This window comes from Falco cherrug, chromosome 5 (assembly GCF_023634085.1).
Source record: "Falco cherrug isolate bFalChe1 chromosome 5, bFalChe1.pri, whole genome shotgun sequence".
NCBI classification, from domain to species: domain Eukaryota; kingdom Metazoa; phylum Chordata; class Aves; order Falconiformes; family Falconidae; genus Falco; species Falco cherrug.
This window is the reverse complement of record NC_073701.1, coordinates 38,795,328-38,821,023: the sequence shown is the minus strand read 5'-3', so window position 1 is coordinate 38,821,023 and position 25,696 is coordinate 38,795,328. Positions and strand designations below refer to the sequence as shown.

General features: G+C 37.7%; 1 protein-coding gene across 1 annotated transcript in view; it reads right to left on the bottom strand.

Annotated features, from left to right (window-relative positions):
- The window catches only part of NUP205 (nucleoporin 205), a 52,762-nt gene that overhangs the window by 935 nt on the left and 26,131 nt on the right, over positions 1-25,696 (bottom strand). The window contains exons 19-42 of the mRNA XM_055711122.1: positions 24,628-24,748; positions 24,043-24,124; positions 23,457-23,621; positions 19,881-20,005; positions 18,819-18,933; positions 17,640-17,789; positions 16,513-16,587; positions 15,650-15,807; positions 14,651-14,731; positions 13,639-13,830; positions 11,737-12,007; positions 11,196-11,294; positions 9,834-9,982; positions 8,948-9,139; positions 8,618-8,739; positions 7,315-7,453; positions 6,974-7,100; positions 5,935-6,011; positions 4,255-4,383; positions 3,617-3,743; positions 2,753-2,919; positions 2,234-2,357; positions 1,213-1,341; positions 663-736 (exon numbers count right to left, since the gene is read on the bottom strand). Coding sequence (XP_055567097.1) covers positions 663-736; positions 1,213-1,341; positions 2,234-2,357; positions 2,753-2,919; positions 3,617-3,743; positions 4,255-4,383; positions 5,935-6,011; positions 6,974-7,100; positions 7,315-7,453; positions 8,618-8,739; positions 8,948-9,139; positions 9,834-9,982; positions 11,196-11,294; positions 11,737-12,007; positions 13,639-13,830; positions 14,651-14,731; positions 15,650-15,807; positions 16,513-16,587; positions 17,640-17,789; positions 18,819-18,933; positions 19,881-20,005; positions 23,457-23,621; positions 24,043-24,124; positions 24,628-24,748 — 3,190 coding nt within the window. The remainder of the gene's footprint in view (positions 1-662; positions 737-1,212; positions 1,342-2,233; positions 2,358-2,752; positions 2,920-3,616; positions 3,744-4,254; positions 4,384-5,934; positions 6,012-6,973; positions 7,101-7,314; positions 7,454-8,617; positions 8,740-8,947; positions 9,140-9,833; positions 9,983-11,195; positions 11,295-11,736; positions 12,008-13,638; positions 13,831-14,650; positions 14,732-15,649; positions 15,808-16,512; positions 16,588-17,639; positions 17,790-18,818; positions 18,934-19,880; positions 20,006-23,456; positions 23,622-24,042; positions 24,125-24,627; positions 24,749-25,696) is intronic.

The window sequence follows — 25,696 nt, the reverse complement described above, 5'->3', positions numbered from 1 at the left end:
ATCTTATAAAGGTACTTGAGACTGAACAGGGCTTTGACAACAGGGTTTTTTCTGCACAAACAGCAGTGGAAATGTCAGTGGAATTTATTAATAAAACTGATCTTTTCTCCTGTCACCTCTGCATCAAATTTACACAAACTATTAAATCACTGTGTAAGCAGAAATCACTTTTTTGCTGGCATTCACATTTTATAGCTTACTCTGTTTCTGTTACCCTTTTTGATCTCATTTCTCTACAGCCTAGCTGCAGCTGACCTGTGGTAAACAGCTATAGGATCACAGAAAACTGGGAATCCTGCCCTCATATTGCAAGTCTTTGAAGGATCACTGATGTTTTCAGAGAGCTGTTACTTAAAAATACATACTGTTTGACTGGCTTACAAGAGAAAAAGAATGATTTTTTTTTTATATAAGTTTAGTTCATTTTTCATTTAACTTTTTATATTAAGACTTTAAAATATGTGTGCAGCAGCACAACTGCTACGTGCTTCACAGCACTTTCCAAAAAATTTTGCAACATTTCACTAATCCTAAATTAAGTTATATCCTGTTGGTGTTACCACAGGTTATTCAATGATAGAAAAACTATAGTCAGACTGCTCTTGATAGCTGTATGGCAATCAAGCACATCCTGTACTATTCAGTAGACTGGCACCTCTCACCTGTTCTATATCATGTTGGCTCACTCGATTCAGTCCACTACTGAAATCCAAGTTAGGCTCCGAAGCAAAGGAATCTAGTGATAGAAAATGATAGTTAAAATTATGTTGGATGCTCCATGCTATCTTTTCCACATCAAGTTATACAATGAGTTTAAAATGCAGTGTTCCAAACTGGTCAGTAAATTTCTGCATTAGAAATAACACTGTTTTTTTGGCATAAATGATTTAGAGAAAATACCTTAAGAGCCATAAATAATTCTGATCACACAACATGGCACTTTAAGCAAAAAGCTCCTCCCCAGATCACTTCTCCCTCTTTGATTTCCTTCCATTCCCAATTTTTAATTAATTTTACTTTCCTTTGGAGGTTATGTCTATGATTCAACAATATTTGTATTGCCAATTCTCCAGCAGAAAATCCAAAGGTATGCCAAATCCAAAACAAAATCTCTTTTATTTAATATAAATGGCAAAAATGTTAATAGTAGCAAATCAGTTTTAAAGTTAACCATCAGAAGTTATTCAAAGGCACTTTGATGTCTGAGAATACCTCGCAGCCTTCCTTTTTTAAATGACATCCTGGAGGACAACAGAGGGTCTTGGGAGTCAGTGGGTGTGCAGTGCAGTAGATAGTGTTCCAGATGGCGCCAAAGAATGAAGAGGCATGTTTCTATAGTATCTGTAGACACGTCTAAGTGAAGGAATCTCACTTGGTTGTCTTTAGATTGTACGTTTACTGTATGAGCACATTTACATACTCTGAAATGGCTGAAGATGTTAGCTCACCTGTGTGTCGCCTCAGGCAGAAGCTTCTCACCCCCACTGCTATGGCCTGGTAATGGAACGCTTGGACTCTCCTTACCTGCTTCAGTGCAGTGCTGGCTAGGTTACTTGAATGACTGCTACTCACCCTGAAGGAGCTTTAAACCAGCACTCTGCACCAGAGCAGAGTATGAATGCTCATGGGATTTGTAATGACAGCTCAGTTGCAGAGACAGTGGATTAAAGCAGAGGTTATAAAGCTGGGGATAGCAGTAACATCTTAAGTTACAACAGGTAGGTCTGCAAGAGCACATCTTTCCCAAAGTAGGTTTCAGAGGAAATTTTCATCTGCTGCAGACTATTTTATGCGTGACTAGTTATTTCCATGGAATTACTGGTGTTTATAACATAAGGTTTATGCAAGGTTCACTGTAAGACTGGAAAACCCAGTTGCTCTGATAGGCACCTCAAAATTATTTTTCAAGATATTTCTTCCACCACACTTGTACATATACAAATGTTTAGTGGATCTGGATACTGAAGAGTTGGGCTGTAGTAATAACTCCTCCATTATTATGTAGAAAGTCATAGCAGAGTCTCCATGATGAGAATTACCAACTTGAAAATGCTAACATTCTGACAATAGCAGAACAATACCCTCTAATAATTTAATTCTCAGTTCTTCAAATATCCTTTTTGCAAAAAGTGTTGTTTGAAATGGTCAGAAGTCTAGGTAAAGAGAACCTGTTCCTAATATTATGCTTTTCTGGAGCATCACCTTGAGACTCATTTTAATTTTAGAAGGATACAAGAACAGAGAGAAAGCAGCTTGGCTCGGTTGTTTATTAGCTTCACCAGGCGTCGCCTTGCCAAAACGTATTTTTGGGAAGTGGAGATTTTGTCAACCCCAGCTGGCATAACTGACTGACACAGCTGTGATAAGAAGAGGAAAAAGAATAAGACTGTAGCAAGTCACAGAGCATCAAAAGAAATAAGCAAATAAAATTACTTATCAATATCTAGAACTTCCTTCTCAGCTGCTATTTCTTCAAAACTGCGCTCTCTATTTTGAATTTGCATAACCTTGCTGACCAAAAAACGGAGAAATAAAATGTATCCCCAAGCAACTGTAATGAAAATCACAACTTTTACAAAGTTAATCCCAGTATCTTCCATCAAGTTTTAGGTCACTCATTTTATGGACCCCTCCATCAACAGTAGAGAGGAATATGCACAAGAACTGGAACTATTTACTCATCTAAGATGCTTTGGAGTCTCTGTTACAGCTATGTCTAAGTTACAAGCAATACAGTCAGAAGAACTATTACCTCTTTTATTTCATCTGGTGGGAGCTGTTCCACATTCTGCAGTTTGTTAACACTCTGACGATGGCTATCATAATAGCTGAAGAAATCACTAGTGCTCTGTTTCAGCAGGTATATGATAATGCCCAAGCCAGGCAAATGCCAGTATGGGACCACCGGTGCTTGTGTATCTAGAAAAGGTGATGAACAAGTTATAATAAATTTTAAAAACAAAACAAAAAAAAGAACAGGAAATCAATAAGGTATGCTCTCTGTCAATAAAGTAGTGAAAGACGTGAAAGAGCTGGCAAGTGTGCATTTTATGCTTCTGTGTCAGAAGTAATGCAAGTGAAAGTCTAGGCAAAAGTTCTGTGACTGCCGTACTAGAAGGTAGTCCGCATAGTACAGTACACACGAAATGTAACTAGACCAGAAGACTTACTATTTAAATATTTTAAATGCTTAGCTGCATAATAGCACACTGAACTCTTTCCATGTGGCATAATGAAGAGTTCCAGTCAGCATCTAAACAAGTCTTGCATGCCATAAATGAGGTTCTATGGAAAAAAAATATCCTCACCTTCCCCTGTCTTGTGCTCCTTATTTACCTACACATTTGTTTCTGACGTTTGCGATTCTGAGGCTGCCATGGGAAGTGAATTAAAAAAGATTTTTTGGTCACGTTTGTTTTAACTCAGATTAGTTTCCTGATTTGGCTCAGTTCAAGGCTGTGCAAGCATGTGTGCTAGAATTAGAAAATGGGCAGCTACAGTACTGGCACAAAGTGACTTAAAGTGTATGTGAAACTACAGCCTCTGGTTCATTATTTCCTCCTAGCCCAAATGTCACATCATTCAGTCTCATGAAATAGCAAGCCAAAAGTCTCACCCTGACGAGGCCCATCTCGGTTGGTTGATTCTGACAGGCTAGGAGTAAACAGACAAACAGCGTGCTGAAAACTGGGGGCGCTTTGCAACATAAGTGACTCACAGTATTCCATCACGTTTGCACAGATCTGCCAAAAAAAAAATGACAACATGTCAGTTACAATACCTACAGGCTTTGGAGCATTAAATTTTAAATGGATAAATGTCAATAAACAACATGTTTTGCTCCCTCTCTCTTCACCAGAATGTGATGATTCTCTTTTCTGATCAGGTATAGAGCCTCTTTTCTATTTCAGGTCTAGGACTTGCAACCTTGCCTCTTTCCCAAACCTGCTAGTTAAAATTTCTGGTCAATTTTAAGTCCCCCCTTCATTTTGAAAATTGCTGATCAATTTAAGGTTTCGAAGTTCACGGCATTTTTTCCCCAAAATAATAATGGTTGCTAATGCAAATTTAAGTAACCACATTGTCAAGGTTTACTTTAAATAGAAATAAAATGTGGGATCCTATACCAAACTAAAAACAGTGTAGAGTGTTACCGCTAGCATATGGAAGTACAACAAAGCTAAACAAATCTGTGCAGCAGGAAGAATGTCACAACTTGAGACTGAAGGTTCTAGCAGCTTCTTGTGTCCTTACCTGTTGCATGGCCAACTCTATTTCATCCCTTCTGTTCACTCTGTCTCCCTCTGCATTATCATCTTGCAGTTTAAACTGACGTAGTCTGTCTGAACCACCAAACCGACTCAGAAGTCCTAAGCACTGGCGCTGCCGTAAGAAATGAACATTTTAATTAGTATCTCGACAAATGAAATGCACAATTCTTTTCACTTAAGTGATACCTATCCCTTAAAACACAATAGCAAGACAGCAATGCATATAAATTTCTTTTACAAAGTGCTAGAAGTTGTAAAAAACACAATATTTTAACCCAGATATAAAAACTAATGGCACCCTAAAACAGTTCCTTGAGAAATGAATGCAATTCAAAAGTGCATAACTTTATCTCACGTCTCTTCCAGACTATTATACTCACTAGCATCAATGACAGTTTAGGTTTACCCTTTCCCACTTAAAACAACTTTACCTATATAGACAAACTAACAAAATCTGAATATGAAGATAATAACCTCCATAAAAGTAGAGTGCAAAAACCAATTCAATAGTTTTATAAACAGAAGTAACAATCAATAAATGTGTTTTTAGTTTACATGTGGCTGTTAAGATCACCAAAGTGCCTCAGACTGTACGTCAATTTTGTGTGGAAAGGCAAAAAGACTTATCAAAGTTTAAAGATCTTTTTGTAATTACTTTTGGGGAAGAGTAGACCACTTAAATCCTTTTATTACTGGATGAAAATAACAGGACAAACTAGAGAGAAAAATGACAGAAAAAGCTGACTGATTCACACAGTTTTGGTCAGAACAGGTCAGTTTTCCAACTACCTAATTAAAACACCTTATAACAAAAACAACACAAAACAACCTTTCTGCTTTCCCATGGGAATTTCTTGCTGGCATGATGCAGCAGAATACCAAGTATCCCAGCATTACAGCATTCATTTACAGCTTGGTACTTTGCCAGGCTGGTGAGCCTTACAGTTCTGTCAAAGTGTACAGAGAACACTCCTCTTGCAACCAGAAATATTTGATAGGGCAGCCCCTTCTACAGGTAGTTTTCAATGAAATATTTCCTTATGAAAGTCCTTGTTCACATGGACCACAAAGCTTCAGAAACATTGATGGATGCTGAGCTGTAAAGAGGGTCTGCAGTGATAGCTGTTGAGCAAGACTTAGTTTATCTTGGCTTTCATTCTGATTTCTAAGTCAGGGATATTTTTAAACAAGGAGGAAATAAATAAAACACTAGCATGTCTGATACTCCAGTTGTTGAGCTGGAGACATGCTTGTGGCAAAAGCGGTAACAGAGTATTTCTGCATTACTTGACCTGCTTTGCTGCTGACCTCAAATTCTTCTCCACATAAGGTAAATCCTAAGCTAGGGAGGGACACAAAGTCCCTGATGCAACCCTGATGTTACCAAACGTTATCTTTTCAACTGGGGGAGAGGGGCATGTGACACAAACAAAAAAAACCCAACCCAAAAGAAACAAACCACCAAAACCACATGCCACATAAACCACCGCACTCACACACAAACCACCTCCATCTCCCCCCCAAAAAACAAACTACCACATATTCTTCTTAATGGTGGAAAACATCCCTTTCATAACTGCTACTAGTCAGAGTAAAAAACCAAGAGGAAACCCATCTAACAACAAATCTAAAAGGACCAGTGTTAAATATACAACTTCACTACCTGAAATCGGCCTATATGTCCTTGTAGCTCCATCTGCGTCCCTTCATTAACATCCATGTCCAGCTCACTTAGAACTCCTGGTAAGAGATGCAGCCATTAAATTAACTGGGGTTTGTTTTCATGTTTTTAAAATAAACCAGATTTATGCAGTATGCACATTTAAATACAAGCACTGATTAGAAAAATTTCAGCCAAATGTAACAACTCAGATTTTGCACACTGTTGGAGGAAAACACTCAAATAGGAATGCAGCTACTAGGAGATGCATGACAGCATGTAGCTTACTGTTCTGCTAAGTAATTAAAAGGGGGGGGGGGGCGGGGTGAGGAAGGGAGGTTAGCCTGTAAATTGCAGCTGTTGTGCAAAGCTCAGTATACTGTAAGCAAATAAATGTTTGGGTTCAACCTTTCTATTGTAGGCAGACATCTCTCCTGAACAGCCAGCCATTAAATCAAAATAGAGAAGTTATTTTGAAATAGTAAGCAAGTTTTCTAGCATGCAGAAGTAATCGCTACATCCATCACAGTAATTATTAGTCGTCTGTGAAGATAAGTCACCCAAAAGAAGTGTCAGTATGCTAATCCACAGTGCTTCTCCACAGAAACTTCCTTTTTTAAATAAATAAAAATGGGTAAGACATTAACAAAGATACAGGTATGCAAATAATTGTCAGCCTTCATTTCCTTAGTCACAGAATCTGCTGAATGAATATTCTTTTTGAAGATACCACACGCACTTTGAACAATACTATGTGCAAGTCATCTCAAAGACAAAAAGTACTTACTGTCAGGTAGCTAAAAGAAAACGGGAAGTCAAATGCATATGGATAAGGGCACTGTGTCCACTGCAAATCTACCATACTTACTTCAAGAACAATTATTTGACATTTCTTTATTTTTCCCAGAGCTCTACATGTCAAGAAAATTCTGTACTGTAGTAGGTATACCCTTACATATCTTATCTTACTATTTCTTTATAGAAAACCAAGCCCGAGATTCATGCAGATGTGGCTACAAGACTTCAAAACTACAGTTCCTACCAGGCAAAGCTGCCTTGCTGATTATTCCTGTCAAGGAAGCCAGCTCCTGCAGAGATCCAACACTAACATCTTGACACCTCAGGATTGCCTGGATAGTATCTGAATGGGAAATTAGAAACTGCAAAACCTGTACCACAAAAAGAAAAGGGAAAATATGAACGACTAAAAATTTAGCAGTGAGCAGAGGAAAAAGCAATGCTTTTACTTCTGGAGAATCTTAAAGTGATCTCCCATACCAGTAAGGATAGTATTTTAGAAAAAGCTTACTCTCAGAGCAAAAGGACACATAATTTCTTTGAATGAGCAGTAGCAGTGCTACTCCAGCATGTTTTGGAACTTGCCTGTCCTGCTGCCTGCAGGTGTTGTGCCATGCTGGATGTGAGGATCACTTGGCACAGTTGAAGAGCGGGAAGAAGAATCTGGCGATAACGTTCCACTGGAGCAGGAATGAAGACTGGTGGATCTCTCATTCCATAGATTCTTAACAGGTTTAAAAAGGAAGAAAGATAAAGATAAGAAGATAAAAACAGTGCAAGAAAAGTGAAGCCGACTAGTGAGGCAGAGCCTCAACACACAATCACCCTCAAGAACATGGAAACATTCATATTTCAGTAATAGCTTTGTACTTGAACCGAGTTTTTATTGGAAAAGCAACACATTTATGATACACCTGCTGCAATTTACCTAGAAAGCTGCTGTGAGACATTTTCTCTAAGCAGAGAAAATTACTTCTTTGTACCATACCATATTAAATCAGATTACTTTGTTGCAGAAATATGACATGTTTCCTTTACTTACATATAAAACTAAATATTCCCAAATATTTTAAGAAGAGGTGTGCTTAATTCTAAAGCAGCTAATAAATATAATCCTCTACAAATGCCCTGTAGGTTTCATATAATCTTACAATTATATGATACATCTATTTGGCACTTTAAAACACAGTACTTGTTGAAGTCTTAAATTTTTCCAAAGTGTTTGAACCTGCAGTATGTCACCAAGAACTGTAAATTTAAAGCAAGGATCAAGGTTTGAAATCAGCTAGGGTGATTTCCCCTAATATGCAATTTCCTCCTCTGAGATCTCTTAGTCACCTCACAATGACTAATAACATGGCAACACATCAGGAAACTTGTCAAGCAATATATAACTGACTTTTTTTTTTAACCACATCATAAAGTATTTCTGAAACATTTGCTTCACTGCTCTCTCATTACTGCCTTATGGGGGAGGATGAACTCCACGCTTTTTGTTCACCAACTGCAAAGCCCCCAAAAATAATTTTAAAGTGTAGGCTGGTTTTCAAACATTATAGTCTAAATTATTTAATAATAATAATAATCATCATCATCATCATCCTCCATAGACCATTCCTATCTAAAGTATCAAAGACATTTTCATATAGTCTAAAGTAACTGGGCATAGAAGTACAACTTCACACCCACTTATTTGGAATTTTCTCTCAATAAAAGGTAGTTTTAAACTGAACTGAGAGGTTAAAGAAACATACACACACACACACACACACACACACAGAGAATAAACCCACAAATTATTTACTCGAGACTTGTGGCTGTAAGAAGATACCATATGCTTCCAAGACTACGTTACAATTTCAAAATCATCTAGGGAACCAACACTTACCCCTGATGGTCTGTTTCAGGTCGCATGTCATATACTTGACACTGTGCCAGCCTCACAATCACTCCAGACCGCAACAGCTCCAATGCCCCTTGCTGACTTTTAGCTACTCTAGTGAGGAATGCCTAGAAAAGAGCAGAGAAGGGTAAGTATTGGGCATTCATGATGAAACTTACAACTATTATTTTCTCTTGATTTTAGCATAATTTCAAGTACTGTTATTTTAGTAAAATATCTCTGAGTACAATCAATGTGAAGTCTATTCAAACAACTTTTATTTAATAAAAAAAATCCCACCACCATGCCACAAAATAATTTCTGAAGTGCTATTACCATTTTGGACTCATAGGTGTACAGCGCTTTAAGTAAAGGGGGCTGAGGTGTGAGCAAGCTCTGAAGAGTCAGATCATCATCTGCTAGGCTATCCACAAGCACTTTCAGGTAACCACTATTGGACAGATACAACAGCCACTGCTGCTGCTTGTCTACTGAAATGATACGATCAAGCAAAGCCAATGCCAGCATCTGGGATGGGGGAAGAAAAAAATATTAAATCTATGAGATCAATGAGATTTTTAACAAATACATAGAAATATGAAAAGAAGTTGTTCGAAGCAACTGCTTAGCTTAAAAGCAGAATGCATTTCTGCACTACAATTGCAATTCTTTATATGAAGTCCTTTAAGATTTCCTGACTCTTTAGTATAGTATGAGCCAATTATCTTTATTATTCTTTAACAAAATACTGATATTGTTGACCAATAACTATGCTAAAATATTTTCATGAAGTATTACTACAAACACTATTACTATTTCAAACTAGTTTGCATTCTGACTAGATTCCTGTCTACTGAAGTTATTTCCAGAAGTTATTTCTTTCTGGTCACCAAACCACCTCAGAGTAAGAAAATAAACCAGTAAGACTATGATTTAAAAATACTAACAAATAAATGCCACAGTAGTTCACACCTACAATTTTTTGCAGCAGTGCTTGCTAACTTCAATTTTAAACAATAGGACACACAACTTTTTTAAGAAAAAAATAATATGCATGTATGCCCCTGCTTTCAACAGCTTGAAGGATGAGGGGGAGGACAAAAACATGAAAGAGATTATCTACAAAAATGTTCTAGTTCTACCTCATGAAATTTCCCCTCTCTGCACAGCACTGAAATGCTCTTTAAAACAACAGTGATTGCAAAGGAGTAGATTTATTTACCCGGCCTATCTCATGACCATCACAAGCATCACGACAGACCACCTCCATGAGAGCTGCCCCATAAGTCTCAATAGTTGCCATGTTTTCCCGTTGCAGTTTACTAAACACATCTTCAGGAGCTGTCAGACGTTCCCACATTGTTTTTTGAGCTGTAAAAATGCAAATAAAACACAAAATGAAAAATGCAAAGATGGGCAGCTTAGCATTTAGCTTATCAACAGTACAGCCAAGGCTACATCCTTCAGGGCATTCTCTCTTCCTTGCAACTGAAACGCCCCAAACAATGGACTGAGGTTTTCAGTTGAAGCACAAATGTTTTCCTACAAATCCATTCTTTCCTGAGTATCACACACAAACCAGCCAGAACAAAAAAGGTATGTGCCTGTATACATACACCGCCCTTGTAGACAGTATGCTTAGAATAATTCTAAGATTCAGTACATGTAACATAGAAGATCTATTAGGCCTAAGAACTTTCACTGGGACCAAAACATTCAGTTTGAGGGAAGTAAACAAGGTGACTTAAGTGGGAAAGGGCTGAATCCAAAGCCAGATAATTATAAACTACAAAGGGGTTCTAACAAATTCATAGGTATGTTTTTTACTACTGTAGCTCAAAATGCTGACACATAGCAGTAGGGGTCTGCATGCACAGTTACTAGCCTCAAGTTTCTTTTTCAATCCTTATCCAAGCTCTAAGATTAAATAATTATTAGAAACACTGATGAATCAGGTATTTAAGCCATTATCAGAGAGAATGTGGTATTCACCATAAGCTCTCTTGGTTAAGCAGCAACTCTGGCTGGCTTATTTTTTTGGCTTATTTTTTTAGGGGTGGGAGTGATACTTTTTTGTTTGTTTGTTTGTTTTCCCCTTCGTAGTCTTCAGCTAAAGGAACAGAAAAATATGAAATAATCTTTGGGTTTATTGTGGTAGTTTTTTTAAACAGGATCACTGTGGTATGAACAATCATAGAGATGAGAGGGCAATATTTCTACAGTCGGACCTACCTGGGAACAGTTAGTTACAAGTAATCTCCAGTCCTTTGACAATTTTGTAGCTATGATGCATAGCTTTAAAATGGACACAAATGAAATATCTTCTTTAGTGCTGGAGGTCAGAAATTTGATGTCCTCATCCAGAACAATACATTTTGAATGCCTATGTAGCTAGGCAGGTCAGGACAGAGGATGATTTGCATCTTTTAGCATAAATAGCTAATTTCAGAGGCTCTTAGAGTAAGATGTTTTCTATCTACACAATTCTATTTCCAGAAGACAATTCAGCATGCAGAAACTGTACCACTCAGGGTTTAATAACAGGGGTTTTTTTGCTCTTCTCCATAATACAGTTGGACAATACCTGCTTCTAAAGTGTCTGGTTCATCTGGTCTCTGGGCAATCTGTAAATAGTAAAGCAATGATCCATAAAGGTGCGTCCTCACTCTCTGGAAGCCGCCACCTGTTAACAAGAAACATTCACATTTAAAACCAAACAGATGTGAATTCTGTAATGCCATCTTCCACTGGCACTTAATTTAACCTTCCTATGGCAGTCCTGGAAGAAATAAATGAAACAACTAGATTTCTTAAGTCAGAGTTCTACTGTTTGCATAAAAGTGTATTTATTAGTAAATTCAGCAAGTTTATGCTCCTCCCAAAAAGTGGCAATATGGAATTCCCTTCACAGTCATTTACATGTCTCTCTGCTGCTTGTTGTTCAGATAAAAGAAACAGTATGACTTTATTCTTGTTAGTAACATGACTTCAATGTATATTAATCATGTAAGCTCAACAAGACTGTAAAATAAAAATCTTCATTGCACTAACAAGAAGCAGCTCAGACCATCTTTTTACTCTTGGTGGTTGGAATTCCCACACACACACTGCAAAGGACAACACACCTGTTTTCAAAATGAAATCCAGCAGCTTTTTTAAGATGATGTGGAGGGAGGAGTCACCAATAGAAGCAAAACCCGTGGATATGTTCTCAGAGCCAGGTGATGAGGTAAAAGAACCATCCAGCATCAAGACATATTGGGACTGTCCCGTCATAGGAAGTGCAAGTGGTTGTTTCTGCTCTGTTTTCACGGACTGGCTCAGGTGGGCAGTCAGGGTGAACACAGCCCCTGCCACCACTGGCATCAACTCCTGAGCTGCATCATCATCAAGGATCTTAACACAGAACGAAGCAATAAAAAAAAAAAAAGAAAAAAAAGGTAGAAAACTTGTCTGATTTCATGAGCCATTAAAGCAATTAATTTAGCCTCTCACAACTATTTAATTTATGTATGCATAAGGATTTCATTAACATGACACCATTTAAAACACATCAAAATCAGTAGTGTCAGAAACTTGTACAGAAAGATGAGTTGAAAACATTTTAATTGAGAAGAATATTAGCCTTCTAGTTTTTATTTACACAAATCACAGGCAGGATGATAATTAAATCTGGATGGGGAAAAGGGAAGAAATGTGCTGATGTGAATTGCTTATTAGTAAAATATCTAAACCTAAGTTAGGGAAGGAACAACTGACATTCTCTTGGCTTTACAGCTATTTAAGAAAACTATGACCATTAAAAACGTGAAGATACAATTTAAAAAACTCAAAGGGGTGAGCATCAAAGCAGCATTTAAGACAATGTGGAGAAACACTAACAAGAAGTTAGCACATACTCTTTAGTTCACCTCATCATTTAAAAGGTAAACCTGTTATCCTTATCACTGACACTCAAGGAGCTTTCCTTTCAAGCAATACAGTCATTCAGTATAGTAGTCCAATTATTTTCAAAAGAAAATAACAATAATTTTTTTTCTCACATTAACAAAAATCTTCACTGAAGTGTTACAGAAAATCACAGTCTGAATTTTTTTCTCTGTAGAGATTCCAGGAAAAAAAGAAATTCCTTTGGCTACTAAAGGCCCCCTCCCTTGTTTCCCTTTTTCTTCAGTTTTGTTCACATAAAAAACAAAACCAGCACTCTACTAAAAATAGGTTTTAGGTAACTCCTACAGAAAAAAATAATGGAAATAACAAAACCCCAAAAGGTTACTTTTTGCTTGAAAAATACCATATTTTCATAATATTTCTCAAAACACAACTTGTATAATCAGAACTACAAACAGCCTAACTCTCACAATAAAGCAAAAAAAAAGTCCAATACCCTAAACAATATAAAGGTCATTCATTAATTTTTGTCTTTAAGTATGGCTGAGTCAGTAGTAACTGTCCAGTCTGTCTCAAAAATTATTACTATAACTCAGCAGTAAAATACCTAGACATTAAATATTTTAAGAGAAAGCAAACTCTCACATTTCCAAATGACCTTCCAATTGTAAAATCTTCAATTTATCTATGATGAAGCTTCATTCAACTCTTTCATTTTTCAAAAGAGGCAGCAGTAGGATTTGCAGTGAGTCATCTAAAGACAATAAATTAGCAACTGCAATACTGTTTGCCTGCATCCTTTCAGTGAGTTCTTCTGTGTTCCTCATCAAAATGGGCTATTTCCTTTTCACATACCCTTTCCAGACTACCATCATACTGGATTATACCGAGATGTCTTTGAAATTTCTCAATATATGGTTTATAGCCCAACAGTAGCTATGCAAGTATAGAGTATCCCCTCTGTCCACAGCGCATCTGACTTCAGCATATTAGCAATCGGAAAAAAGAATACTAAAGACAGACAATTATTTTTTTTTTTATTACAATCAAGAATGCTACTTGAAAAGTAGTTTCTCTTTCACATAAAAAGATGTAACAACAAAGTTTGATAGGGTTGGTTACCAGTATAGAGTTACCTTGTCATGCACATCCTGCAATAGATCACGGATAATCAGTTGTCTGTCCTCAGCCTGTATGAGATCCTGGGGGCAGGCAGTGAGTATTATTTCCACCAATTGTCTCCATGACTCTAAAGCATGCTTCTTAGCATGGAGGCACTGCAGCAGCTTGTTCCGCTCCACGACATACTGCAGGATAGTGTTGATCTCCTGAACACCCACAACAAAAAATGTGAGTTATAATATACTAGAAGAAGTTAATGAAAAAGATTTCAAAATGACAATTTTATCTATTAGTAATAGTCTGGGGATGGGGTGGGAAGTCTTCAGCTTATCAGAAACAAGCTGCTATTAATCATCTTAAGACAGGACAATCCATTTCTGAGCTGCTTTCCACAGAGCCTTTCCATCACGAATATCTCAAGTTTGTAGTAAAACTAAAAAAAAAAAATTAACCAAGTAAATTCTTTTCTAACATACTCTTTAAAATCAAAACAAAAACAACTATGAAAAGTTTATTTGTGCATTTTCTTCCCATTTTAGTTTGTCATTTCTTCTTCATCCTTCAAATTTCAAATCCATTTAGCCAATTTCAACCATATTTAAAAGATGGCAGAAACCTCCATAAATAATTAAGCTCCAAGTTCACTGAAACTACAGCTGGGTAGAAGAAAGGAGAAATAAATTGGCAACCCTTGTGAGAGAAAGGCAAGATAAATTTGGCTGCTGCACACTGTACTTGACGTCAGTACTTACTGCTTTCTGTAGCGTGGAGTGGGTGCAATTGTTATCAGTAATAGGGAGGGAAAAGGTTCAAGAAAAAAAAAAACAGATTTCAGGTCTGCTGTTTAGAGAACAGCAATTATCAAATTTTACTGTCTTGGTTTTGTTGGGTTTTTTTCCTTCAGGAATTACTAACTCAACAGTAAGACACAAATCCACAAGCTTTCATAATAAAGCTTACTGCCTGACAGTATATGAAATCCACCAAAAGCAACCACAAACGGTGGTTTACTTTTTCTGTACTTACCTCCATAAGTAAAGGTCTCTGGCCTATTGCTGCCATTCCTTGAAGGGCATTGACTTCTGCAACCAGAACTCTATGAAGGTACTGAAATTAAAAAATCAAAAAAGAAACTTTAATGATAAGGAAGATACATTTGTCCCTCCTAAAAATATTTGGGCATGGCTACATAATGACAGATGCAACTGAAGGACCAAGTTTCAAGTAAGTTTTACTCATTTTTGGGTTTCTCCCATACTTCATTCTCTAATGGCAGTATTTTTACCTGTCTGGTCTCTCTCCCCGATCACTGCACTTCTTTTTGCACTCACTCATTTCCTTCTAGTCCTAAGTTGTTCTGTCCTTTCATGAGCTCTTCTAACAACATCACTCTCCCTTTCCTCTTCAATCTCCACTATAGTCCTCTTGCACAGAAGGAAGGGTTTGTTTCCTCTCAAGCCTAAAATACATTTTACAGTACAGAACAGCTGGTTCCTAAAATGGAATAGCTGCACTCCTATCACCATTAAGATCACCTTTATGTTACATTCCACTCCTGCTCTGTCCCTTGTCTATCAGGCCACAAGTTTTTCAGGACTATTTATCATACACTTGTGAAGTACTCATCACAATGTGACACTATCTTAAAGCCTCTAAGAACTACTGCAGTACACAATGTACATAATTGTGTACACATATATAGTACTACATAGTTGTGTACTGGAGATCAATTAAATACATAAGGTAGATATCATATCTGCAGTATCACTTGTGTGTCCAAGATGGGGAAAACATTAAGATAGAAAATATTTACTGGGAGTGTCTTAAATGGTCTACTGCAAATGAGAAATCAGTGTGTGCAATACAGAAAAAAAATACCTGCATAAATCATGCACATACCTGAAACAGCTATACTTTTTATGTGAAAGCAAGTTTCAAGGTATCATTAATACACTGGTCATTATTATTATTATTACTAAGCTATAAAATACCACATGCAACTTGAGAATATAGAACACTGCATACCTTGACGTTGCAAACCACTTGTCCACGTGCATTCTTGTGTTCACAGTTAGCAATGACTTGCTCAATCTGAACCCGGTCAAAAAAATCCAGTTGTAAAGGCTCTGGAATGTCCTGACTGAAGTCAATTGAATCCAGGATACTTAAGATCTTCCTGCGTACTGGAAATGTAAATCAATTCAAACTGTATTCAGAAATATCAAGGGGAAAACAAAAATCACCCTGACAAAAGGAGCCTAATTTACCTTTGTCAATCCAAATCTTAAATGTGTGACGTTTCAAAAGAAAACACTGGATCCTCAGAAACTGCTATCAATCTATATAAGGGGCTTAAAAAGATTTTCTAGAGCCTTAAATTCTTAACTTGTGTTACACTCTATTGTTCTCCTGTTACGTATGAATGTAATCCAATATTTACAAATACAAGATTCTAATTTTTTCTTCTAAATCAAAGCAGGCTGATTTTCTATGAGAACCATGCAGTCTTTGGTTGAAACTTAGAAACATTTTAAGGAATCTGAAGTTACTTACTTGGATTTTATATTCTTTGCCATGAAAATACATGTTCAGCCTTAGCAACTCTTTCTACTCTTAGCAGTAAATCTATAGACTGCCACCCCCCATTCTGCCCTTCCACAGATACTTAAACAGACTCTTCTCACTTCCTTTCCAGTTCAGTATTTTCCACTCACTCTAACCATCTACATCAACATCCCCCCCCAAACAAAATTGTTCCATGTACTGCTGCTGTTTATAAAGTCTATATTTTCTTTTTCAAAATGTCCTTTCTAGAGGTGGCCCTCCCCCCATTCAGGATGAGAAAAACATTACTGAGAAATAATCAAAAGCCATAATATAATGCTTACCTTTGCAAGCGGTGTCAAAGTGGAGAAACCCACTGACTGATCGACTTTCATCTTCCAATCCTCCCTCACCATCAGCTGAATGTAATGAAACATAATAAATAAACCAAAAAAAAAGAAAAAGAAGCCTAAGTGAAAAATACCACCTACTTTATTAATACTGAAAAAGACAGAGACAACACACACTGACAAACCTTTCACATCAAAGTCTTCTAATACAAATAAATATAGCCTTGACTGTTAATAAAATGTAAACAATACTTATCTCACAGAAGCTAGCCAATTATCAAATACAGATTTGATATTTGATACAGAAATGCCTAAAAAGACACCCCGCCCTCCAGTATGCATAACACAGCTGGATGAACACTGTAAAATGAGTAGGGTATTTGGACATGATTTCCCACACTCACATCTCCACAAGTATGAAAAGACAGTGTTCAAACCTATAAAAGTGAGCAAAAACACCATACTGCTGCAGCCCATTATGGTATCTTTCAGTTATTCTGTTTATTTTCTTCATGTAAAGAGTTTTATTGCCATCTGTTTCCATTTCTCTTGATTCACTTCTACTCTGTTATCTTGCCTTTTTATTTAACACTGCATTTTACATTACACTGGGATGAAATACCATTTTTGTGATATTATGTCAAAAGCCAAATGAACCTGTAGCTAACTATCTTCTGTGAGAGAGAGCTGAAAATGTGTGACACAGACAGAAGTTAAGACTGAGAAAACTCTGTCTAGAACTATCTATCAAGGAAGACCCTCCACCTTCTCTACACAGTAACAACTATAGATAGCATCCCAAAATAAATAACTTTATAATTTTAATTATTCTTTTTATATTCCCCTCTCTTACCCCATAAACAATGTTTATTTTTTATATCAGTGTATACATGAAGATGCTTAAAAAATGAAACACAGACAAATCAGCAACAACAAGAAGATGCCCTGACTTACTTAACTTTGGAGTCTACAACCACCATCACCTTTCTTCCTATCTCTCCAGTGGCAACTCCAGACCCAATACAACAAATGAACTGACTTAGAGAGGGAAGAATTCAAATAAAGTCTCTCATACTTTCATTTATTCCAGCTTGCTTACTCTCACAGTAAATTCCTCTTACCCAAGTATGGTTTCACAGGCATGTCATCAAGCAGCAGATGCAGCAGTCTCTGTGTGTGGGAGCGCTGGCGGTTCAGCGATGTCACTCGCATTTCTATAGCTGCAGTTTTCATCAGCCAAGACATTTGGTTCAGCATTGAAATCTCATGTTCTGGGTGGGGATAAGGAAACAATTATAAAATTGAACACAAATAGTATTACCTACATCAAGGAAAGCATTTTTCACTTGAGAAAACTTTTAGAGGATGTCATTACTTATTATCTGCTCACCATTTGTTTACAAGACAAAAGGACTGAGAGATCTGACAAAAGCCATTAAATGGAACATGTGGCTATTGTGAAAACAAATCATACACATACATTAAATTAAGAGTATACACATACACAAAAAACTCTGTATACAACTGGTTCTAACAGTCATTGCGGAGAATGCAGTGCTTCATAAGCAAATAGGATCACTTTGAATTTCAGTGAAAATAATCACACATTTACCCAAAATTAACAATAACTTTAATTAAAGTTGATAAGTTTGAACATGGGTCTCCAAGAATCTTCATATTCTATACTCATCTAGTTTAGATTCTTAAGTTATATGAGTCATCTAAAGTGCTTTACCCATGCTGGATACATGTATTCAAATGCCAAGTTTACTTATCATTTAACAAAGGACTAGTGGTCAAGCATCTGATAAAGTGAATAAGTACATTTATTCAGTGTAAGACAGCTGAGAAATGTTGGGCTGAAACATTAAACATCTATTAACTTCCAATTAATGCCATCAGTACTTTATTCAGAGGAAGGGAAGATAGAAGTGGTTACAACTTCTATAACAGACTTCTATTCCCTCAGTTCTTCTTAGCATTCTCACTTTCCAAAAATATTTTTTTTTTTTCTTTAGCAGAGTCGAACAAAACTACAGTGATTATTGAAATAGATTAGGATTTGCTTCTGGAGACTTGATCCATTCCAAAACTAACACTCTTTTACAAAAGTTCAGCACTAAAAATTTGAACTTCCTAAATAGGAGAGTTCAACCTTTGCAGAATTAAAAGGTTAGCAGAAGCAGTAATTCAGTTTAAGAATGTTACCTATGCTTCTTCTGTGATTCCTAGGGAGTCAAAAGATGCATGAATTGCTTGAATTTTAAGCACGCACAATCTTATCTTAGCATAAAAATTACCTTTGATAGAAAACGGCAAATACTGCAGCTGAGTGAACAAGAAATCCTGACTGGTCCTCAGATACCTCATAGTTGGACCTGATGTGTCAGAGCATGCACACAACTGATAGATCACCTGATAATAAAAAACAGCAGATACCTACTTATGGAATTTATTTTAAAAACAAACCAATGGCCAAACCAAAAGACGCATAACACTGTTTCACCTCTATTTACAGTAAGTACATTTTGAATTACCTCTATTTACAGCAAGTTTTCCATCAGCTTATGCCAATGCTGAACATGTTATTTATAACAAATGTTGAATTATGACATTAAAGGACCATCAGCAGGTGGATGATTGCAACAGCTATTTGCCCACAATTTGATACTATATAAGCCTTTCTGTGTGTTCAGCTCACTTAAAAATTAGTGTCTATTTCAGACTCCAGGTTCACCAAGACCAGAAATGTGATGTATTTCCACACACACATACCCTCCTTCTACAGTATGGCTTCTTTCACTTTTAATAATGTTTAAAATATTTCCTAGATTCCACAGATTTTCAACATGATACAGATATGTAACCATATGATTATATGATTTAAGGCCAAACATCAGCTACCTTGCACATACATCTGATTCACCGGTCTTCCTCATCTCACCCCTTCAGACATACATACCTACATTTTCACTGCCACAGAATAAAGAAGATAATTTTATTGGCTTATTTGTGATTATTTTTTAACTTACATGCTGGCAAATGGCAGTTTTAATTTTTTTTCAAAAAAAGGCATATGATCACAACAGATTCAAAGGCTCACCGAAAATATTTAGAACATTAGTTTTATAAATATATCCCTATTCCAAGTTCTGACATGAGTACAGACTCTTTATATTCTGTGTTGCTACAAGATAATACTTTTTCACTCAGAAGAAGGTAGTTCCATGTATATAAAAACCTGACAAATGCACGTTAAAAATGAAATTATTATTGAAATCATCAATCATCGGTATTCACCAACCAAGAAGTACCTAATTTTACTTAGAGCATACTACGCCAACAGAAAATACATTGAATACCTGGTAACAGAGTTCTGCAAGATGAGGAGATTCCTGAACTGCTGTAGGTCCATTCCTTGTTTCGGTACCCTTCTCCAGTATGTTCAAAATAGCATGAAGGCAAGTCCGTGGGCAACCCAAGACACCTTAAAATACAAAAATACTTTCTTACATTCTTGATCTTACTTACCTCCATAGCAAATACAGGCTAGTACACAGAATTACAGAAAATAAATTGTTCAGATACATCGTGCTGCACTATACTGCTCCACAGAGCTGCAGCAAAAATATCTGGTGAAGTTTTTTCTCTGTTAATTAAAATAAAAGAAGGAACTGTGTTTCAGAAAAAAATTAACGAAAACATGTATATTTAGTCTGTAGGCTTTTGAGATGCTGTAGGATAAATTATGCAGTCAAAACTTAAGAAATTTCTCTTCAGTTCTATTAAAAAAATACTCAATTGATTCTTTAATATTCTGCATGAACCAAATGAAAATTTGATTCTTGCTCTTAAAACTTTACCTGGATACTCATCTGACAATTTCAAAGAGAAGTTTTAAATTCCTGTGTTTATTTTACAATTACAGCCATTTTATGACTAATGCTCCTAAAGGCACTTGACACTGCAACCAAGGGAGATTTTAATACTGAAGTTAAAATCTGTCTTTCTGCATACTTCCTTTAGCCAACTAATCCTTTAATCAAACCAGAAAGATGTACTGAAGCAGTAAAGGCATTGAAAACTGCATTTCTTACAGGGGAAATCACCTTCTCTGTTTGGACACATGGAATTTATGCTGTAGTAGGAAATTATTATCTCAAAGCAAACTGTTATAGTCATTATTTCTTCACATTATTAATGGGATAAATCACAAAGAGGTGTGCAAGGCTCTCTCATGGCTCTGAGACAAAGTCCCCTATCACTGACCTAACGCACAGAATTTCAAAATATTCAAGACACAGTCTGCTACTTTGCAGATGAAAAAAACAGGCTGGCATCTTTTTTTCATCATTCTGATCTATCAAATAACTTTAAGACTTCTTTTTTTTCCAAATAAAATTCAGGTCCTAACTACCTTCATTTAGAACTATGAAGGCACAGAAGGGCATCCAGGCGGGTTCTGAATGTCTCCAGAGAAGAAAACTCCACAACAGCCCTGGGCAGCCTCTTCCAGTGCTCAGTCACCCTCAAAGCGAGCAAGTTTTTCCTCGTATTCAGGTAGAACTGCCTGTGTTGCGGTTTGTGCCCGTTGCCCCTTGTCCTGTCGCTGGGCACCGCTGAACGGAGCCTGGCCCCATCCTCCTGACACTCGCCCTTAAGATACCTGCAGGCATTGGCAAGGTCCCCTCTCAGTCTTCTCTTCTCCAGGCTAAACAGCCCCAGCTCTCTGGGCCTTTCCTCATCAGGGAGATGCCCCAGTCCCTAATCCCCTGGGCAGCCCTCTGCTGCACCCTCTCCAGTAGTTCCCCGTCTCTCTTGAACTGGGGAGCCCGGCACTGGGCACAGCCCTCCAGATGCAGCCTCACCGGGGCACAGTGAAGGGACAGGACAACCTCCCCCCACTTGCTGGCCACGCTCCGCCTGACGCACCCCAGGATCCCGGCGGCCTTCGTGGCCACACGGGCAGCTCACCGGCCACCAGCACTCCCATGTCCTTCTCCACAGAGCTGCCTTCTAGCAGGTCAACCCCAGCCTCTGCTGGTGCCTGGGGTTACTCCTCCCCTGCCGCAGGACCTACACTTGCCCTTGTGCAACTTCATGAGGTTCCTCTCTGCCCAACTCTCCAGCCCGCCCGGGCCTCGCTCAATGACAGCGCAGCCTTCTGGGGTTATCAGCCACTCCTCCCCGTTCTGTATCGTCAGCAAACTTGCTCAGGGTACGCTCCGACCCTTCATGAAGGTCACTGATGAATCCAGCCAGACTCTGCGCTGCTGTTCACAACCCTCTGAGCTCTGCCATGCAGCCAGTTCTCAGCCCACCTCACCGTCCACTCACCTAACCCACGCTGCCTGAGCTTACCTGGGAGGGTGTTATGGCAGACGGTGCCAAAAGCCTTGCTGAGGTCAAGGTAGACAACATCCACTGCTCTCCCCTCGCCTACCCCAGCCAGTCATTACATCGCAGAAGGCTTCTAAGCTGGCCAGGTATGAGTTCCCCTTGGTGAATCCGTGCTGACTACTGCCGATAACCTTCTTTTTCTGCACATGCTTAAAGAGGACCTCCAGGATGAGCTGTTCTATCACCTTTCCACTCCATGCCCTATCTGATACACCATGCTCTGTTTGCCTGCCCTTTTGGTAACACTCCTGGTTGCTAGCATTCCCTAGGGCCATTTGAACCTCCCATGGTTTCTCCTGGCAATGTCCAAGCTGCGTCAGCCTCGTTCACAAGATCTGCTGACTCCTGGTGGGGTTCTCAGCTCTTGTTCGGGTTTCCCTGAGGCCAGGAACATCCCCGTCCACTTTGATCTAATGCTCAGCCACAGAACTTAGCGTTGCCACCAGTGCCTGCCTCGCCCACTCAGATCAGTTATGCTTATCAGAGCAGATTATTCATGGATTTATAAAGTTGGGTCTTGAAAAGATCCAAGCATGGAGACTGCGTGACCTGTCTGGCCAATCCACTCCACTGCTTCACTGTCTTCATGGTGAAAAAGTTTCTCCTATATGCAGTTGGAGCCTCTCCTGTTTCAGTTTATGCTCACTGCCACACACCTTTGAAGAGCCTGGCTTTATCCTCTCATTAACCCCTGCTTTGTAGGTATTCAAAGACTGCTGCTAGGTCACCCCAGAGCCTTCTCTTCTCCAGGCTGAAGAAGTCTCACTCCCTCAGCTTCTCTCCATAGGCTGAGTACTCCAGCCCCCTGACCATCTCTGCCAAACTTGCTCAAGTTTATCAATATCTGTCTTGTACTGAATACAAGTTAGAAGCTGAGGTGGCAAACAAGACATACTAACACACTATTTTTCTCACCAACTCCAGAAACTTTAGAAATGTCACTTCTGTTGCTTCAAAGTTCATCTTGTCATCTATTTATTCATACATATATTAATATGTCTAGCAACAGAATGAAAACCCACGTATTCTAAAAGGTTTTATCCTACAGTGTTAAACAACAAAACTGGTTTTCTTCCCTGTAACTGATTTTAATCAGGAGTTTGAGGAGGGACAGGATAGTAGTCAATTACTATAACCAGTTCAAAGTGACAACCTGCTTTGTAGATTCCCCTGTTGTCATACACAGGTACTTCTTGGATCATCAAATCAAATTCTTTGTACTGTGAACACAATCCACACTGCATAATTAATTTACTATTTTAATGCTTCACTTCTAAACTATCATTTTCCACCGCAACCCTAATTTCAAGCCTGTTCCAAAATCTAACTTAAACAAAGGATCAGATCCCAAAGCTATTTAAATGCTGCATTTCAGCATCAACATATCTTTTAATTTAGTTTTTGAGTCTTTGAACAAGGCCTGTTGTCTTATTCTTAACATTAAAGGAAACTGCTTCTCCCCATGAATTTTGCAATAAATATTCTCAGGGCTGGTAACAGAATTGATTAAATGCCAGATCAACTTTTCCTCTTCATACCTGGATCTTGTAGATTTGTGGTGCTGACAGGTTTCTTTAGTTCATATCCCAAGAGATACAGAGCAAGGCTGGGAGGACTACGCTCAAGAGAAGTGATAAGAAGATTCAGAATATGGATTCTTGTTTCATGATGGATTCGTGCCCGCTTCTTTTCAGGCTCCAGCTCTTGATTTGGGGGGGAGGGAGAGGGGAAAAAAAAAGTGAATAATGAAGTGAGGAAACCCATTTAACAGAGTAATCCTCGGAGCCTTCAAGTTAAATACAAGAAAGCTAAGGCATCAACTTATATTAGTATGAAGGGATACAAGACAAAAACTTCAAATTACTATTAATACAGCTCTAAACAATACATCCAGAGCAACGTTTAAATACTCGTCTTCTGAAAACAGACTCAGTTTGTAGTTGGCTTATCACACTGTGGACATATCTTAACAAGGCATTGGTGCTTTTCATTTGTTAAAGGTCCAGTTCTACAGAAAACAATGTAAGAAAAGGGTTTTCTGACTGGAAAGCACTTTCTTCACCTCTTTCATCAATTTCTTTCTACGCAAAAGACAATGGCATTTTTAAGAAGCCTTTTACATACCCTCATCTGGATTAATTAATTCTTCTGCATCTTCATTGTCCAAACATTCCACAAACCCAGCCATCAGCTTCTGGCTAATACTCTGTATTCAACAACAGAAGGATGAAAATGAAAAGGATTTCAAGAATATTAAAAACAGTATCTTTCATAATTCCCTCCATATAAGTTGACAGAAGTTCTAGACAAAAATTATATAACCTAGTTAATAAGCAGGAGTTTAAGAGTTGTAGCTGTTCTAAGCAGAGGTTAGCAATTAGCCTCTGAACAGAAAAAAAATCTACTGTTGTTACATATGCTAAATTATCCTCACAGGCTGAAGGCTACAAAGTCACAGGAAGGTCTCAGTATCTCAAAGAATATTGTCCTTTACTTTCTCGAAAACATTCATGATACTGGTTGTTTTTCAATTAATGAAGTAGTGGCTTTTCACAATGCCACAGTAAAAGACTTTTTAGATGTAGGTAGATATAAGACAAAATATAGTTTTAATGTACTTGATCTAGAAATCTATCCTTTAAAGTAACATTATGGAGAACCAGTATTTCACCACTTTCTCTTTCCAGATCCAAAGAAACTGGCACTTACTTGATCATGTGTGAAATCACCCACTAGCTTTATCTGGATGTTGGAATTACAGGAAATACAGCATAAAATCTTGGCACTTTCAAAAGCCAGTTCAGGGTTGCTGTTTCCATGATAAAGATACCTTCAGAAATACAAGATTATTGTAATGAAATTGTTGAGAATTTTGCTTTTATTTCAAGATGGTAATGAACAGATTAGAAATTAAACAACATTTAGAACAGAAGCGTTTACAAATCAAACTACATGAGATAACATTAAAGCTACAAACAAAATTTCACTATACACAAAGCACTTCACACTCCTCCATCAAAAGGAAGGTAGCAGGCTGAGTAGGGATAATCAATCTCTCCTGGAATTTTCACCATTCTTTTTTATCAAAACTCTGCCTCAGACATTGAAAACAACTGGTCACAGGCTTACCCAAGAAACACAGAGAAAATACCTTCACATCATGCAGAAATGAGTGTAACTGAGGACCAAAATTAGCTAAAATCAACTACTGCATGTACACAACATAGAAAAGACTAAAAACAATTTCAAGAAGTCTTAAAAGGCATGCTTTTTTCAAAACTATGTCAACTATTGTTACGTGAAAAAAGTAATATAAATGGAAGACAAAAACATATATAAAGAGTTAATATTTTAGTGCAGTCAGAATATCACTGCTTTTTTTATGCACTAAATTCTACTATTCATCAGTGTTTGTCTGTAAAGTTATTATAAAATTGATCAGTAACATAAGGTGTCAGTGGAAGTGGAAATCCTATAGTTTTGCATTTGAAATGGAGTTTCAGGTTACTAGCCTGATGCTTTTAATATAGTAACTAAGGGACAAACTGTAAAACATGTAAGTGACCAATAGCAACCAAATGAAGTTTTACTTTTCCATCCTATAACAAAGTCTGGGGCAAACTGAAAATTGTATGCAAGGAAATCAATGCACATAAGGCAACCAGGAAGAAGTCATGAGGGGAAAAAAAATTCAGAAAGAAACACTTCAAATACAGATCCCAATCTTGACTAGACAATACATAGATCATACCACCTGTGAAGACACCTCCCACCACCA